The sequence below is a fragment of the Callionymus lyra genome, chromosome 5 (assembly GCF_982586985.1).
Source record: "Callionymus lyra chromosome 5, fCalLyr1.hap1.1, whole genome shotgun sequence".
Taxonomy (NCBI): domain Eukaryota; kingdom Metazoa; phylum Chordata; class Actinopteri; order Syngnathiformes; family Callionymidae; genus Callionymus; species Callionymus lyra.
In genome coordinates this window covers 18337112-18353075 of record NC_141822.1, presented here as the reverse complement: position 1 = coordinate 18353075, position 15964 = coordinate 18337112, and the positions used below count along the sequence as shown (strand labels likewise).

The 15964-nt window shown below is 37.7% G+C and overlaps 1 protein-coding gene across 2 annotated transcripts in view; it reads right to left on the bottom strand.

Annotated features, from left to right (window-relative positions):
* Positions 1 to 15725, bottom strand: part of sh2d3ca (SH2 domain containing 3Ca) — a 68931-nt gene extending 53206 nt beyond the window's left edge. Inside the window, exons 1-4 of one of the 2 annotated variants that reach the window (XM_087791302.1) lie at positions 15503 to 15725; positions 13970 to 14224; positions 13553 to 13877; positions 10569 to 10599 (exon numbers count right to left, since the gene is read on the bottom strand). In XM_087791302.1, coding sequence (XP_087647428.1) covers positions 10569 to 10599; positions 13553 to 13877; positions 13970 to 14224; positions 15503 to 15521 — 630 coding nt within the window. In that variant the 5' untranslated portion in view covers positions 15522 to 15725. The remainder of the gene's footprint in view (positions 1 to 10568; positions 10600 to 13552; positions 13878 to 13969; positions 14225 to 15502) is intronic. The other variant, XM_087791303.1, reaches the window with a different exon arrangement.
* Positions 15726 to 15964: the final 239 nt, after the last annotated feature.

The window sequence follows — 15964 nt, the reverse complement described above, 5'->3', positions numbered from 1 at the left end:
ACATTCAACATGTTATGTGTACTTGTGATCGTCATCCTGCAGTTGACACCAATATAATGTGTATTTTCAGTTAGTAGTGTCAATATCGCAATATTTTTTCCATGAAAAAAAAAATCAAGCTTTAAAATCATATTTTTATATTCAAATATTCTCGACGTTCATTTTTGTGTTGCAAATACACTTCCGGCCACTAGGTGGCAGCAGCCATTATGTCCTCCGCAGCTATAGAAACAATGAAATCTCCAGATCCAGGTTGGCTGTGGACGAGAGGATACAGTCGACTCCAGCGGCTTTTAAAGCTGATGTTTGGACATATTTTTGGTTTCAAAACAAAAGAAAGGAGATACAACTTGTGTGAGTCACTGGGTCTGTAAATCCTGCCAACACCAGAGTCAAGTATTCAGAACATTACTACAAATATATCCTTGAGTATCGCTAAATATTACTATATATATATTATCGCCTCTGTATCCTGACACACATTGTATCTCCACATGTCATGGTATTTTCCACCGTGTTGCCGGGGCAGGGTAGCGCCGGCCACAGCCTGTGGAGGCATCTGCGGTGGTGACGCGAAGTGACAGAAGACGACAGGAATCGCTGATAATTAACAGATAAGACCATTAAACAAAGAGGACGGAGGCTGCAGGAGGCGCAGGAGGAGCAGGAGGAGCAGGAGGGGCACAAGAAAAAGGGAGGAGGTGCAGCCTCCCAAAGGAATCCAACCTTTCTTAACCCATGAAAGAAACCCACCAGGGGAGTCCCCCACCACACTCTCTCTCTCTCTCTTTTCCACACACACATGCTTCAATCCAGACCCACACACACACACACACAAACGCACAATATATTCGTAGGGAAGGCGACAAAGCTCCGGTGCTGTAGTGAAATAATGACTGCAGCGAGACAGCTCATTACAGGCTGAAACACACAGGCAGGTGTTTCAAGGATAACAGTGTGTTTCTCACCGGACCATTTCACACACACATACCCACACACACACACACACACACTCACACACACTCACACATGCCAGCAGAGGGAGGGAGCTTTCTCTCTCTCTCTCTCTCTCTCTCTCTCTCTCCAGGCGGGTGACATCATCAAGGACGCTTCACCATGGCAACACAAAGCCTCCCCAGCATCTCAGATTCTGACGGGGCGTAGAATTCTTCCAGCAGCAGCAGACGCACTGACTGTGGACCGTCGTGACGGCTGATCACAAATGAACACAATTAGTCAACGTCGGAGAAAATGAATATATCGATCCACTAATTGACGCTTTAAGTCTGCGCTTGTCTTTCTCAGTTTGCCGTCACGCTCGTCTCGTGGATGTCAGAGATGTGGAGCAGAAGAAGAAGAAGAAGCAATGAGGAAGCAGCTCATGTTGGAGAAGAAATAATGACATTTAATCCCTTTACACTGTTTTAATTTATTTACTTTGTCCAACAAAACCTATTATACTTTCTCTCTTCAATCCTTTTTGTTGTATATACCGTACGAAATATTCAATACTACTGATTACAGTTGTATTTACCAAGAAGTTGAAAACATATTTGTGATTGTTCTAGTTAAATTTATGCCAATACCTGGTCTGGAAAAGCGCTATACAAATAAAAATGACTTACTTACTTACTTACTTTACTAACATGCTAACTAGCTTAGCATTCCAGGAGTCGTGTAACAACAAAGCAATTCCATTGAAATATTAATAATAATCTTGAACACATGATGAGTTTATTTCACACTTTCTTATGTCATGACATTAACACTTCTTATAGATGAAGAAACTACTCGACCAAATTCTCTGGTTCTCTGAAAGGGAAAATACTACAGGCTGGTATTTATTAACTTTTTTTTTAGTAATGGAATACAAATTAAAATCACCCTTTGTACCTTAGACGTTGTCAAAAGTGCTCTTTTTCAAGTACTACTAAATTAACTTTCTATTACTACTATATTCATTTTACAGTTCTACCATATTCATTTTCAAGTACTCATTTTTATCATTTTCTAGTACTACTATACAGTACTACTTTTTCATTTTCTGGTACTACTATATTAATTTGCAAGTACTACTATTTTTTATTTTCTAGTACTACTATATTTATTTTCTATTACTACTTTATTCTTTTTCTAGTACTATTATATTAATTTTCAATTTCTACTTTATTTATTTTCTAGTACTACCTTATTCATTTTCAAGTACTACTTTATTTGTTTTGTAGTAATACTATAATCATTTTATAGTTCACCTTTTTTCATTTAATAGTACTATTATATTTATTTTCAAGTACTACGTTTTTTCATTTTATAGTACCACTATATTCACTTTCTAGTACTACTATATTTATTACTTTTATTATTGCTATTAATATAATAATTATGTCTCTGTTGTATGTTGTGGACATTCTATACTGTGTATTTCTGACATGATTAATTAATAAATATATTGTTCATTAGTCTTGTTATCATCTAAATTCATGATTGATTAACAGACCCTCACCATCATCACTAGAATATAATTAAAATCATTCTTCAACATTACAAGACATGAAATAATTGTTCTCAAAACGAAATAATAGTTTAAACATCGTCCTAAATGTAAAAAGTGACTTTTAAAGGCAAACCGTGTGTTTTGAAGATCACAGAGAACTGAGTGAAAAACCCTAAGATCAGTATGTAATGATGCATTATTAACTATTTTATATTTGAAGGGGCCTCAAAGGCAATATAAATAAACCCACTTATACATGACTTCCAATACTACTTTGACTTCAGCGGAGTTTATAAATCTTGAGGCAGAACGATTGTGACAAGAACAAATGACCCAAATACATGAAGTACGGATCATAAGGAACACGACAAAACACAAAAAAAAACATGCTCCGTTTTCACCCACTTTCTCCAGCTTCTCCGCGACTCTGACTCCGAGGTCACGTCTGAACTACACAAGCCAGTAATCGCTGATAATCTCCCTCAGGATTGGCAGCCAGTGGGTGATCGGCGCAGAGAAAACATCAGATTGATAAGAACCTGGGAGTCGGAGGCTGGATTCATTAACTGTAGCATCTCTTCTTAATGTAATCTCAGCCGGTCCTGTGCGGATTAGACAGATTACACTGAAGGGAAACAAATGATCTCATTACTGGAGCCCTCCGATTCCCTTCCCACAATCCTCTGTAATACCCCAAAACAATCGCGACGTACAGCTCCACATCTGGATCACGAGCCACACACACATACACACAAAGACACACACACACATATACACAAATGACAAAATGATGGATGAAAAGTTTAAAAAATAGACGGCACGATACGACCTGTAGGTGACCTTCAGGATGGCTATCATTAGTGATGTCATGCAGGTGAATAAATGATGAATTTAATGCATGGAATTTTCGCTCTCTACCTTCTCGTAAAATAGCAGTATTAAAAATGTATACAGCAGCAGCTACACAACTCTGTGCACTTAACTCTGGTCTTTCCTCTTGGATGAATGATTTGGTTAATAAGTGAGCTAATGACATTCCCCTGCCAGAGCAGAAACGATATCCCAATATGTCCTTCGTAGTGACAGACAATTTTACCGAAATTGTGTCGCTGAAATGAATACTACTTGTTGTGTGGTACTCATGAATAAAGTAACATCCTGTTTATATTGTTTGCTAGATGTCACGATTTAAATGTGGTGAAGTGTGAGTGAGAAGCTAATAAAAAACAATAATCAAGAGTCCAATATCTCGACAGAAAATCAAGAGTCCAATATGTCCACAGAGAATCAAAAGTCCAGTATCTCGACAGAGAATCAAGAGTCCAATATGTCCACAGAGAATCAAGAGTCCAATATCTCCACAGAGAATCAAGACACTAATATGTCCACAGAGAATCAAGAGTCCAATATCTCCACAGAGAATCAAGAGTCCAACATCTCCAAAGAGAATCTAGAGTCCAATATCTCGACAGAGAATCAAGAGTCCAATATCTCGACAGAGAATCTAGAGTCCAATATCTCGACAGAGAATCAAGAGTCAAATATCTCGACAGAAAATCTAGAGTCCAATATGTCCACAGAGAATCAAGAGTCCAATATCTCGACAGAGAATCAAGAGTCCAATATCGCGACAGAGAATCAAGAGTCCAATATCTCGACAGAGAATCAAGAGTCCAATATGTTCACAGAGAATCAAGAGTCCAATATCTCCACAGAGAATCAAGAGTCCAACATCTCCAAAGAGAATCTAGAGTCCAATATCTCGACAGAGAATCAAGAGTCCAATATCTCGACAGAGAATCTAGAGTCCAATATCTCGACAGAGAATCAAGAGTCAAATATCTCGACAGAAAATCTAGAGTCCAATATGTCCACAGAGAATCAAGAGTCCAATATCTCGACAGAGAATCAAGAGTCCAATATCGCGACAGAGAATCAAGAGTCCAATATCTCGACAGAGAATCAAGAGTCCAATATGTTCACAGAGAATCAAGAGTCCAATATCTCCACAGAGAATCAAGAGTCCAATATGTCCACAGAGAATCAAGAGTCTAATATCTCCACAGAGAACCAAGAGTCCAATATCTCCACAGAATATCAAGAGGCCAATATCTCGACAGAGAATCAAGAGTCCAATATCGCAACAGAGAATCAAGAGTCAAATATTTTCACAGAGAATCAAGAGTCCAACATCTCAACAGAGAATCAAGAGTCCAATATATTCACAGAGAATTAAGAGTCCAACATCTCCACAGAGAATCAAGAGTCCAATATATTCACAGAGAATCAAGAGTCCAATATCTCCACAGAGAATCAAGAGTCCAATATCTCCACAGAGAATCAAGAGTCTAATATCTCCACAGAGAACCAAGAGTCCAATATCTCCACAGAATATCAAGAGGCCAATATCTCGACAGAGAATCAAGAGTCCAATATCGCAACAGAGAATCAAGAGTCCAATATTTTCACAGAGAATCAAGAGTCCAACATCTCAACAGAGAATCAAGAGTCCAATATATCCACAGAGAATCAAGAGTCCAATATCGCGACAGAGAATCAAGATTCCAATATCTCGACAGAGAATCAAGAGTCCAATATGTTCACAGAGAATCAAGAGTCCAACATGTCCACAGAGAATCAAGATTCTAATATCTCCACAGAAAACCAAGAGTCCAATATCTCCACAGAATATCAAGAGGCCAATATCTCGACAGAGAATCAAGAGTCCAATATCTCCACAGAATATCAAGAGGCCAATATCTCGACAGAGAATCAAGAGTCCAATATCGCAACACAGAATCAAGAGTCCAATATTTTCACAGAGAATCAAGAGTCCAACATCTCAACAGAGAATCAAGAGTCCAACATCTCCACAGAGAATCAAGAGTCCAATATATTCACAGAGAATTAAGAGTCCAACATCTCCACAGAGAATCAAGAGTCCAATATCTCCACAGAGAAGCAAGAGTCCAATATCTAGCGAAACATGAACGAGGCATCAATGCCAGGAAACCTTTTGTCAGGCAGAAATAGTTCATGTCAGATTGCTTGATCAGTTCAATGATCAGTTCATTGATCGGTTCATCGATCAGTTCAATGATCAGTTCATCGATCTGTCGTGTGCTGTTCTTTAAGTTCATGGGCAGACAGAAGAGAAAACAGAAAGAAACACCAAAGTTGAAATCTAGAGGAAAAATAACATAAAACCTCTGTTGCTATTCAAACCAGCTGAAGTATTTTTAGAAAATAAAAATATTGAAAATTAAAAGGCAAAGACCATGTAATTAATTTTTGATTAGTTTTTATTACCTTGCTTGGATTTAAGGGACTGCAGGCTTGATTTTATGGCCGATCGTGTCAGTTTCGAAGAAGGCTTAAAAAAGGACAAAAAAGTTGGAGACATGAGCTGTAACTTTTTAATTTTCCTACAGTGGGATTAATAAAGTGTCTAATAAAAAAGACTAAGTTGTTGAATATTGTGTTAGTTTCAATGGATTCAATCAAAGATACATAAAATAGGATCTTTAATAGTTAATGTATTTTCTATCTTTATTTTCTGTTGAATAATAAATGGGCGAGTGTTGCAGTTACCTGAGGTTCATGAAGGAGGTGAGTGAGGACATGAAGAAGAAGGTGTGACTTCAAGGTTAAAGTGGAGGTGGTTGTTCATGTGATAGAGCTGGTTTTTATGCATTTTCATGATTCATATAAACCATTCATAGGGCCAGCAGGCTTCTAGTGTGCCTCCTAGATGGTAGAAAAGTCTATACCACTTACAGGAATACTAAAAAAAGGATGAAGAAGACATTTTTTAATTTAGTTATTAAATAAGCATTGATTTCGTTATTCCCTTCAAATAGAAAAACGATCATTGTCAATAACGTCTCGTCCTGCCTCTCGTCACAACAGCCACTCCTTCTCAGTCGCCTCCTATCTCTTCATCTCGCCCACGCTCGGAGGCGGTCTTCAGTTAAATATTAATTAGAGGGTCCCGTCCTGCCGGCAGATAGGGAGCACAATGCTGCATCCCAGCGTGAGCCTGGAAGCATGTCTCTAATGAAAGTGTGTGTGTCTCTCACACACACACACACACACACACACAAAGAGACCACTATAGGACAGTCTACGAGTGCAGATGAAAAGAGGGCTCTGCGGGCTGATCAAGATTACATGTGCAAACATACGTGTGCATGTGTGCGCACACGTGCACCTCTTAAAACAAAGAGTGGGATCCACTGGGGGTTCGGTGTGTGAAGCTAATGATCCGTGTGTGTCTGATGGTTATCGTGCAGCCACTACATCATCCGTATCAAAGCCTAGTGTGCGATAACAGCGCGTATTAAAAGCTGCGTACGTCAATGATAAATGGAGATTACAAGTAGGAATTATGGGGGGAAAATCAAAATGATTTAAAACGATCAATAAATTAAACCTACATTCAAGCTTCATTGGCTCTTTAACTGTATTTAAAAGTCAACAATTGGACTAAGAAACTGTGAATCTAACTTGAGGTGTGTTACAAATGTGATTTTAGTTGACAAACGTAAGAGTCCAGGTTCATATTTATCTCCTCTTTGTCAAGCTGGTGCTTTCACTGTTTCCGCTCGCTAACACGACAACTCAGCTGATGTCTTTATTTGATTGTGACCAAGTGCAGAAGAAGAAGCCGAGACAAAAGCAGAACCAGATAATAAGATGATGATTCGGCAGCGACGAAACTGCAGCATGAAGGTTATTGTTTGAGCAGGAGATGAGTCAGTAAAACAACCTCTAATAACAACTATGATGGTGTCGGATTCATAGCCAAAGAAGCTGCAACAAGGGAACTTTACTGAATGTGTGTTTATAAAAAAGTTATGAATTAAATAGAATTTTAATAAGTAAGTAAGTAAAGGTTTTTGTTTAAGCGCCTTTCTAGACCAGGGTCACAAAGCGCTTTAATAAAATAAAGCTAAAATATATACTTTAAAAGCCAAGACAAAAAAGACAAACAAAGGAGTCCCAGAAAATCAGGGAAAATCCTGTACAAATAAGAACGTCTTAAGATGTTTCTTGAAGGAGTCAGTAGATCATCAAACACAGAGAGAGAGGAAGATCGTTCCAAAGCTTAGGAGCAACAGCCTGGAAGGATTTCTCTCCTCTGGTCCTGAACCGTGTTCAGGAACCATCAGTAGATTCTGATCCACAGACCTCAGAGCCCGAGCTGGGGTGTAAGGCTGGATCAGATCACTGATGTAAGGAGAAGTCTGACAATGAATAGATCTGAAAGTAAGAACCAAAATTTTAAAGTTGATCCTAAAAGAAACTGGCAGCAATGAAGAGTTTTAAGGATCGGGAGAATGTGAGTTCTTCTACTAGAACGGGTCAGAATTCTTGCTACCGAGTTTTGTACTAACTGCAGGCGAGACAGATCCTTCTTGTTTAGACACAAAAACAAACTGTTACAATAGTCTAAACGAGAAGACAGAAAAGCATGGATTACAAGCTCCAGATCGTGTTGTGAGATCATTTTCCAGAGATTAGAGATTTTACTCAGTTGGTCAGTTTTCTGCAGTATTGAACTAGGGACACATCTTTGTCAAATACAACACCCAGGTTTCTCACAGAACATTTGGGGAAATTTCCTAACACAGTCTTAGTGACAAAACAAACAAAATGTCCAATCATTAAATTCTCTCTCATTCTCTCATCTATCTACGAGTATATTGAAAAACGGTACCTCTACTCTTTTGACAAGAACACTCTGAAATATTTATGACATTCAAATACTTTAACCAGTATTTTTGAAAAAGGTAGAGGTTACCCATTTTTAAAGAGCATCAGGAAATATAAATTTGATTTAATTTTGTGTCTGTAGTCTTATTTAAAGCGTTATCAGGCCACATAAAATGACTCGACGGACTTGAGGTGGCCCCCGAGCCAGGAGTTATGGCTAACTTATTTTTTATTAAAAAATTGACATGATATTCATCACAAATCCCGGAGTAAATAAGCGCACGTGTGCCCTGTTGTGCTGTGCATGTGACGAGAGTCGCTGGCCTGGTGTTCTCCATTATAAAAAGCACCTCCTGATTTAAACATCAGCCGTCATAAATGTTTCAGGGAGATGGAAGTGGGATGGAGGGATGGAGGGATAGAGGGATGCTTGGCAGCCTTCTGGAGCGAGTGCAGCGGCGAGAGGTGTTGCAGTGAGGAGGAGATAAGAGGTTATCAGATAAAAATGGAGGACAATATTCTTCTTTTTGTTCAAAATGGCATTTGTTTCAATAAAAAAGTGTTAATTTATCTATATTTTACAGTGGATTACAATTAAATTATGATTAATACACCAACAACGATTTTGTAATATAAAAAAAACACAATTTTTATTGAGTTATTGATTTATTTTTATTTATTGTTGTGCTTTGGTTTCGATCTTTCAAATGAAGCCCCCGGTGAGAACACACATCAGTCGATCTGCTGTGGTCAGAGGACGTTAAAAGTGTTTGTTTCTACAAAAGAATCGAGGTCAGGGTCATCGCAGGGGCTTTAAGCAGCTCGTGTCTGATGTTTAATCGATCAGAAAAAAAATCCCTGGCGATCAACAGTTCACTTCAAACCACCTCATGTTTCATCCCTCCATCTTTACCCTGAGAAGACAAGCTTGTGGAGGTCGAATACATAAAGTTATTTAATCAGTGTTTACTTGTTTTATTTTATTGTATTTTTCTTTGGCGAGCCTAGACTACAACACACACGTTATTATTGCTGAAGAACACGCTAGAATCTCTAGCTCCACCTAGTGACACAACAGTCTGAGTGCATATGTTAACAATGCTTATCAGTACAAACCAGGACATAAATAATAAACAATACACGTGTAAAGTAAACACTTTAAGAATAGTTTGTCATCTCAATAGCAGATGAAAAACTATTGGATGATTTGTTAACATACTTTTCTTTTGCCTCTATGGGTCATGGCGGGTTGCAAGATTTCTTAGAAACATTCTCAAGCATTTAAATATGTGTAATCTGATCTATTTAATTTATAAAGAACATTTAAAAGTTGAAAGAGTTTAGAGGTCTAACAACTAAGAACACATTAGAAGACAAAACATCTTTTAATAAACGGAAAAAAAAAGAAACCAAGGTCAATATTGGGTCTGACAAAAGAACCACAAGGACAAAGCTGCCCCAGAGAGAGTGTTTTTATCTAAGCAACAATTCCAGACTGTTATAAACTGATGTTTTTCTTCCCCAAAACCATGATTTTCACATATTTGTATACTGTCATTTTGGGTAGAAATGGACAAAGTATGTTAAGTTTAACTGACAGAAACATTTGCATCAATAAAAAACTACAAAAGCGCATATGTCACAAAAACAAGTTTCAATCCAAAAAAAAAACAAGACTGATATAAAACATATATCTAATCTTATTGAGACTTCTATGACACTGAGACTCACTGAGAGTACTAGCATTTCACCAGTCATGTTTGATATCATTCCATTACTAAGTGTTTCGCAAAGTCATGTGAAGTTTTTGATGTAATTTGCTTATTAAATTTCTATTTAATTAATCATTAGATGATTCAAACTGTGAATGCTGATCTAATGTATGAGTCACTTTATTTATTTTAATTCATTTAATATATTTTATTTTTTAATCTATACATATCACAAAAAGACCTTGTGGTTGTTTTTTTGAATGTCAAAGCGTGTTTTTTTAACTGACTCTAATTATGTGTCATACTGATAAATTTGATTAAAAATAAATGAAAACAAATTTATACTTTCTAAGACACAAGGACGATAACCTAATTCTATTTTCAACAGAAAGGGTCCAAGGATTGTACCATGAGGAACTCCACACGTGATAAATGATGTAGATTTCTGATAGATGTGAGCATTTGAGGCTGTATTGTTTAATTGTAACAAAAGAATAACAAAGTCAACGTCATGAAACGCTGTTGTCGAGCTGGTCTGGTCTTTTTCAAGACGGATTTGTTTTGGTTTAATAAAGAGAAATAACACAATAAAACCGGCTTACAATTCCAGACGAACAAAAGGGAAATGAAAAAATGTCAAAACTCACCTGCAGGTTGTTGTCGGCTGGTTTCATGGAGCTGAGGAGGGGGAAAAAAAAAGGGAGAACGAGTTAGATGGAAAATGGAAAGATTGGAAAGTGTGACGCTTCGGACAGTGTGTGTGTACACAGGTGTGTCTTTGATCAGGTTACAGTGTGTTTTCACTTTCCAGTCACAGGACTCTCTAAGCCTGATGGTGGATGGACAGATAAGAAGCCGGGGAGTCAGTGATTCTCCACATGTATGAAAGCCTCCTAAATATCACCACGGATCACGTGTCTTCTGCACGGATCCTGGACTCTTCAGGAACCCAGGGACCCCCCTGTGCCGCGGTCCTACTGCGATCATGGGTGTGCAGCTTTGTGATGCAGAGCGGGATCTGGCCGTCGGGCAATTACAGCTATAAGATCTCTGTGGCAGCACCGAGGGTCTCGGTGGGTCGGAGCGAGAGCGTGTAACACAGGACCACGGGAGGCGGATCAAAGGTTCCTGACATGGCAGTAAGCTGGGGAATGCTAATGGGTCCCATGACGGCGGAGCTCTGCGCTCTCCGCCCAGCTGAGCCTGCGAGAGGAGAGTTTCTCTTTGATCCCTTTGCACCGATGACATCAGATATTTAAGTTTTTTTTTTAAAATGTGATGCACTTGTCAAGTCAAGGTCACTGAGAAGCCATGCCGGGAGTCATCAGCACCACCAGTTAAAAAGAGTGTGTCGACCCGTTCACTGCCTTTTCGTTCTCTCAGGTCAAACACAGTATTCATTAAACCCCAGTTTGTGTGGATTCTCTCTGGTATGTTTCTTACTTCAAACATGAATTCACTGATAATTTGGGCTTGTTTTGTCTAATGTGTGTTATTTTATTTCAAGTAGGGATTGTTTGATGAAGCTTCATGAAGCAGTGTCATAACTGTCAAAGCCCACTAGATGGCGGTGTCTGCACTATTATTGTTTATTTTGAACTACAACAACAAGAATCATGATGAAGCATCATTTTTAAACTAACAGCGCCACCTACTGAGCTCTAAATAACATGACACTGCTTCATGAAGCTTCATCCCTTTAACTCTATAATCAAGTTATATTATGATGACATTTTATTTCATGATATTTAATTATTAACCATCTAAACAAATAAATGGAGGGCTTCAGAATATCATGCCATGGGCCACAAATGACTCTGCAGTGAGCTCATGCAAGTAGAAACGTTTTGTCTTTGTATTTTATATCTCAACCAACAAAAACAATCGCTATATATTTTTTTTATTTTTACGATCATATTGTAGTATTGAAGAGAAACAGTTTGATGTTAAATCACACTGGCTTCAAGGACTTCTCATCATAAATCATAGCACGATCAATTCAGTCTCTTGAAGTTTTTGAATTATTGCGTTCACACCTACAGTTTTCAAGAGTGACAGAAAACTGGAAAAGCACATTGACAGAGCATATCTCCGCCAAGGAGTTCAGGTAACACTACTTTACCAAACACAGCATCTTGTCAAAATGATAGAACATCATTCATTATTTAAAATGTTTTTTGGCTCACTTTAAATTAAAACTCTTAACGACTCAATCGCCACTGACTGTATTAGCACTGGATATAGATCTTAAATATACCATAAACCTTAGACATATAGGCTCACATGAAGGTTCATTTATTCAAGTTAAATGTGTGCTTAAGTCACACAAATGAATGACATTAATTCAAGTAAAAGCCTTAAAAGTCGTTATTTAATGAACAGATGAGCCATTCTAAATTAGCACCTTTAAATATATATATATATATATATATATATATATATATATATACATAAAACTCTGCCCCTTAAAAAACATATGCGAAATAGTTTTTTGTCTCATCTTAAAAAGGAGATTGATAAGAAGAACAGACTGATGGCTGCAACAGCACAGAACGTTCATGGCAGAATCTCAAGGACCAGTTCGAAAACCTACCCACACACACGCACGCACGCACGCACTCGCACACACACAAGTGTCATTTCAAACCACAAACTTCTGCAACAAACACTTATAACAACCACCTTGTATTTTATCTAAATGAGGGTATTTCTATCCAAATATTGAACAGGTTTAAATGGATTTACCTGTTTTGTATCAGCCCCAGACTCTGCTCTGTTCTCCTCAAACAGCCAGAGAAGTGAACACTTGAAGGTCGTTTAACCAGCAGATTAAACATGTCATGTGGGCTCGGAGAACCGTCGGGCTCAACACTGCCACCCTCTGGGAAAACGGGGCTACTACCGAAACGACCAGGTCAGTGATAACTTAACTTCTTTTCAAATTCACAAGGTTTCATCGTGATTTTCCCAACATCCTTGTCGTTCAACTAAACGTTTTACATCATGTACATTTGGATTTTTAAACGTTGATTTTCACGTCGTTCTGTGACAAGAATCCATCGGTTTATTGTCTACAAGTTAATGAAGTATCTATAGTGTTGATGACGTCACAGTGACTTCAGAGTGCGCAGAGTCCAATTCACAGTAGAGTTGTTTGTTTTAGAGATGTTTATAACATTATATGTGCATATTGTCAGTAATTGTTATTATACTGGTTGACGTTGCTGACTTTCAGACACACATTTATTCTTTATATATTATTGTTTGGGTTCAAGTTAAGATTAGGTTTTGACAAATAATAATAATATTAAAATAATAATAATCGTATTGCAGTTCATAAGATAATGGATTAAAATGTTCTTGAAAAGTGTATAAATATTTATTTTAGTGAATCAATATAATGTACTAACAAATTGGAGTAAAATGTAAAATATGATTATTTTAAAATTTGAAGTGACGAAAAATAAAAACAATTTAATTCATTATGTTTGAGGTTAGTGTTTGGAATTAAATTTAAAAATAAACCAATAAACAAACAAATCTTTTAACGATGGGTAAGATTTCTTTTAAAGTTCCAACTGCTCATATATATGTCTGTTGTTTTGTTGTAAGAGCAAACAAAAAATCCTACCTGTGAGTCTCGTCTTCTGCTGTCATCTCCTCTTCGCTCTTCTTCTCCTGCTCAGTGTGTTTGTCATCACTTGTGTGTAGAAGAACGTGTGTCTCCTCGTGAGGTGACGAGGGTCTCATCATCTCCTGTTGACTCGCGTCTCCAGCGGGCCGCTCTGCTTGTATGTCTGGTCCGCAGCCACTAGAGGGCGACACACTCTTAACGGCCGATGCAGGTGTGGCGTCCAAGATGGTGGTGCTGGAGGTGAGTTCATGTGGGTCACTGACTTTCATCAGACGCTGGCTCTGACTTCTGAAAATCCCCCTTTCTTTACCCTTCTTTTTCTCTGTTGTGGAAGAAACATGTATAGATATATTTACAATAACACAACATGTTATTATTATAATTATCATTATTATTATGTCGGTGAGTTGTTACCTTTCTTGCTCTTGCTCTTGAGCAGCATCCGGGGCAGAGTTCCCACATGTGTGTAGTCCTCACTGGAGCGGACATAGCTGGAGGTCCGAGGACGAAGACCCTCCAGGTCGTCCATGGAGGTCTCGAGGACTGGGGACAGCATCGCCGTGGCAACCGGTCCATCATTGATGCAGTCGTCAGGCTCGGCCCTGTTAGAGGATTTGTCGGAGGAACGTCGGAAGGAGAGGTTGGTGAGGCTGCCGAACCATTTGCATGCTGGGAAAAGAAACAAGTTTCAAAATGTTATCGTTGTGAGGTCGATGGTTGTGGTTGTCCAAGAGTGACCAAAGTAACGCAAACTTCATATGCAAGAGTATTACAATAATTAATAATATTTAATTCTACCTTTTATAATAAAACATATTCTCATAAGCATTACTTTAGTTTTTAAATGCAATCATAAACGTATATATCATAATCATTTGATTATGACGCAATACTTAATTTGTATTAATAATAATGAATTCATTTGAAACAAATTTGTTTTATTTTTAATGTATTTAACTGTAAAAAATAATGCAAGTACAATTTATTTTGACATCACTTTATTTGCACATTAACACTAATAACTGAATATATAGAATATACATGATTTATTCTGAATAAAGACGTGTGTGTTGGTATCTATTCATTTATTATTACCATTGTTATTTTTTTAAAATTATTATTGTTATATTTGTAAACTCTTTTTAAATAATCTGCCAAATAATGAAAACTTTAAAAGAAAATACAAGTCGTAAATATGATTAATTTGGTTAACATTGCTATTATACAATAATAACAACAATAGTAATAATAATAATTATGATTATCATAGGATCAGAACCATCACAATAATCTTAATAATAATCTTGTTTTTAAACATCACATTGAAGATACAAATTATTAAATGAATGACTTTAATATATTTACATTCCTAAAAAAATGTTTGATTCAATTTGTTTTATTTTATTCATTTTCATTTTCATTCTGCAAATATATCACAGGAGACAAAATTATGAATTATTATGAATTATTATCATATTATTAAATATTTTACTATTATAGCCAAATGTGACCCAAAGACACACAAAATGACAATTGATTTTGCCTTAAATTTGTTCTTTCCTGCCATTTAATTACAGTCGAATCCATCACTGTGATTCCTTCAAAGTTCAAACAATCCATCGGCAACATGATTGTTTCATGATAATTCAAACAAGGAGTGTAATCAGGCTCCTCTGTGAGCGATAAGGTCGTCCGCTCTCCTACCCGGGGGCCGTTTGATTAATGGATTTGGGAAAAGACAGATTAAATCCACTCCTTGTATCAACCCTGGGAGGTCAAAAGGTCAAAAACTACAGTCGCCAATCGATTGAAAATGTTTTCTTCCTGGAGAAATGAAAGACGTGTGATGGAGAAAGTCGACGCAGGTTCATCTTGGGTGAAGATATTATTGACTCAAAATAACACAAAAACTACAAGTTAAGAACCACAAACACATGGAGTACTCACTCAGTTTGCGTAAAGTCATGTTGAGGTCGACGAGCGACGTGAGGAAGCAACGATAGTTCCTCAAAAGCTGCACATCATTGAAGGATGACACGCAGAGATAGGCGGCGACGTAACGAGCGAGGGTGGTTTCTTTCACTTCCTGTGTGAGGCTGAGTGGACCGGCGGCGACACGAAACCGAGAGAGGAGGAGAGATGACAGGAGGCGACAGGTGGAGATGTGAAACTTGATGCTCTTCATTAAAAGGTGCTGACGGAGCTCCAGTGTCGTCGGGTCGACAAAAAGCTGAATGATGTTTGATTACGACTCCAGGCGTTTGGCGTGTTATCTGGATTTAAATCGAAACAATGCTTCTGACAGAAAAAAAACCTCACTCGCAAATAAACAATTCAAAGAAGTAAAGCCTCAATTATTTATATCTCAGTGCACTTCCTGTTTACCGCACCCACTTCCTTCCTGCCTCT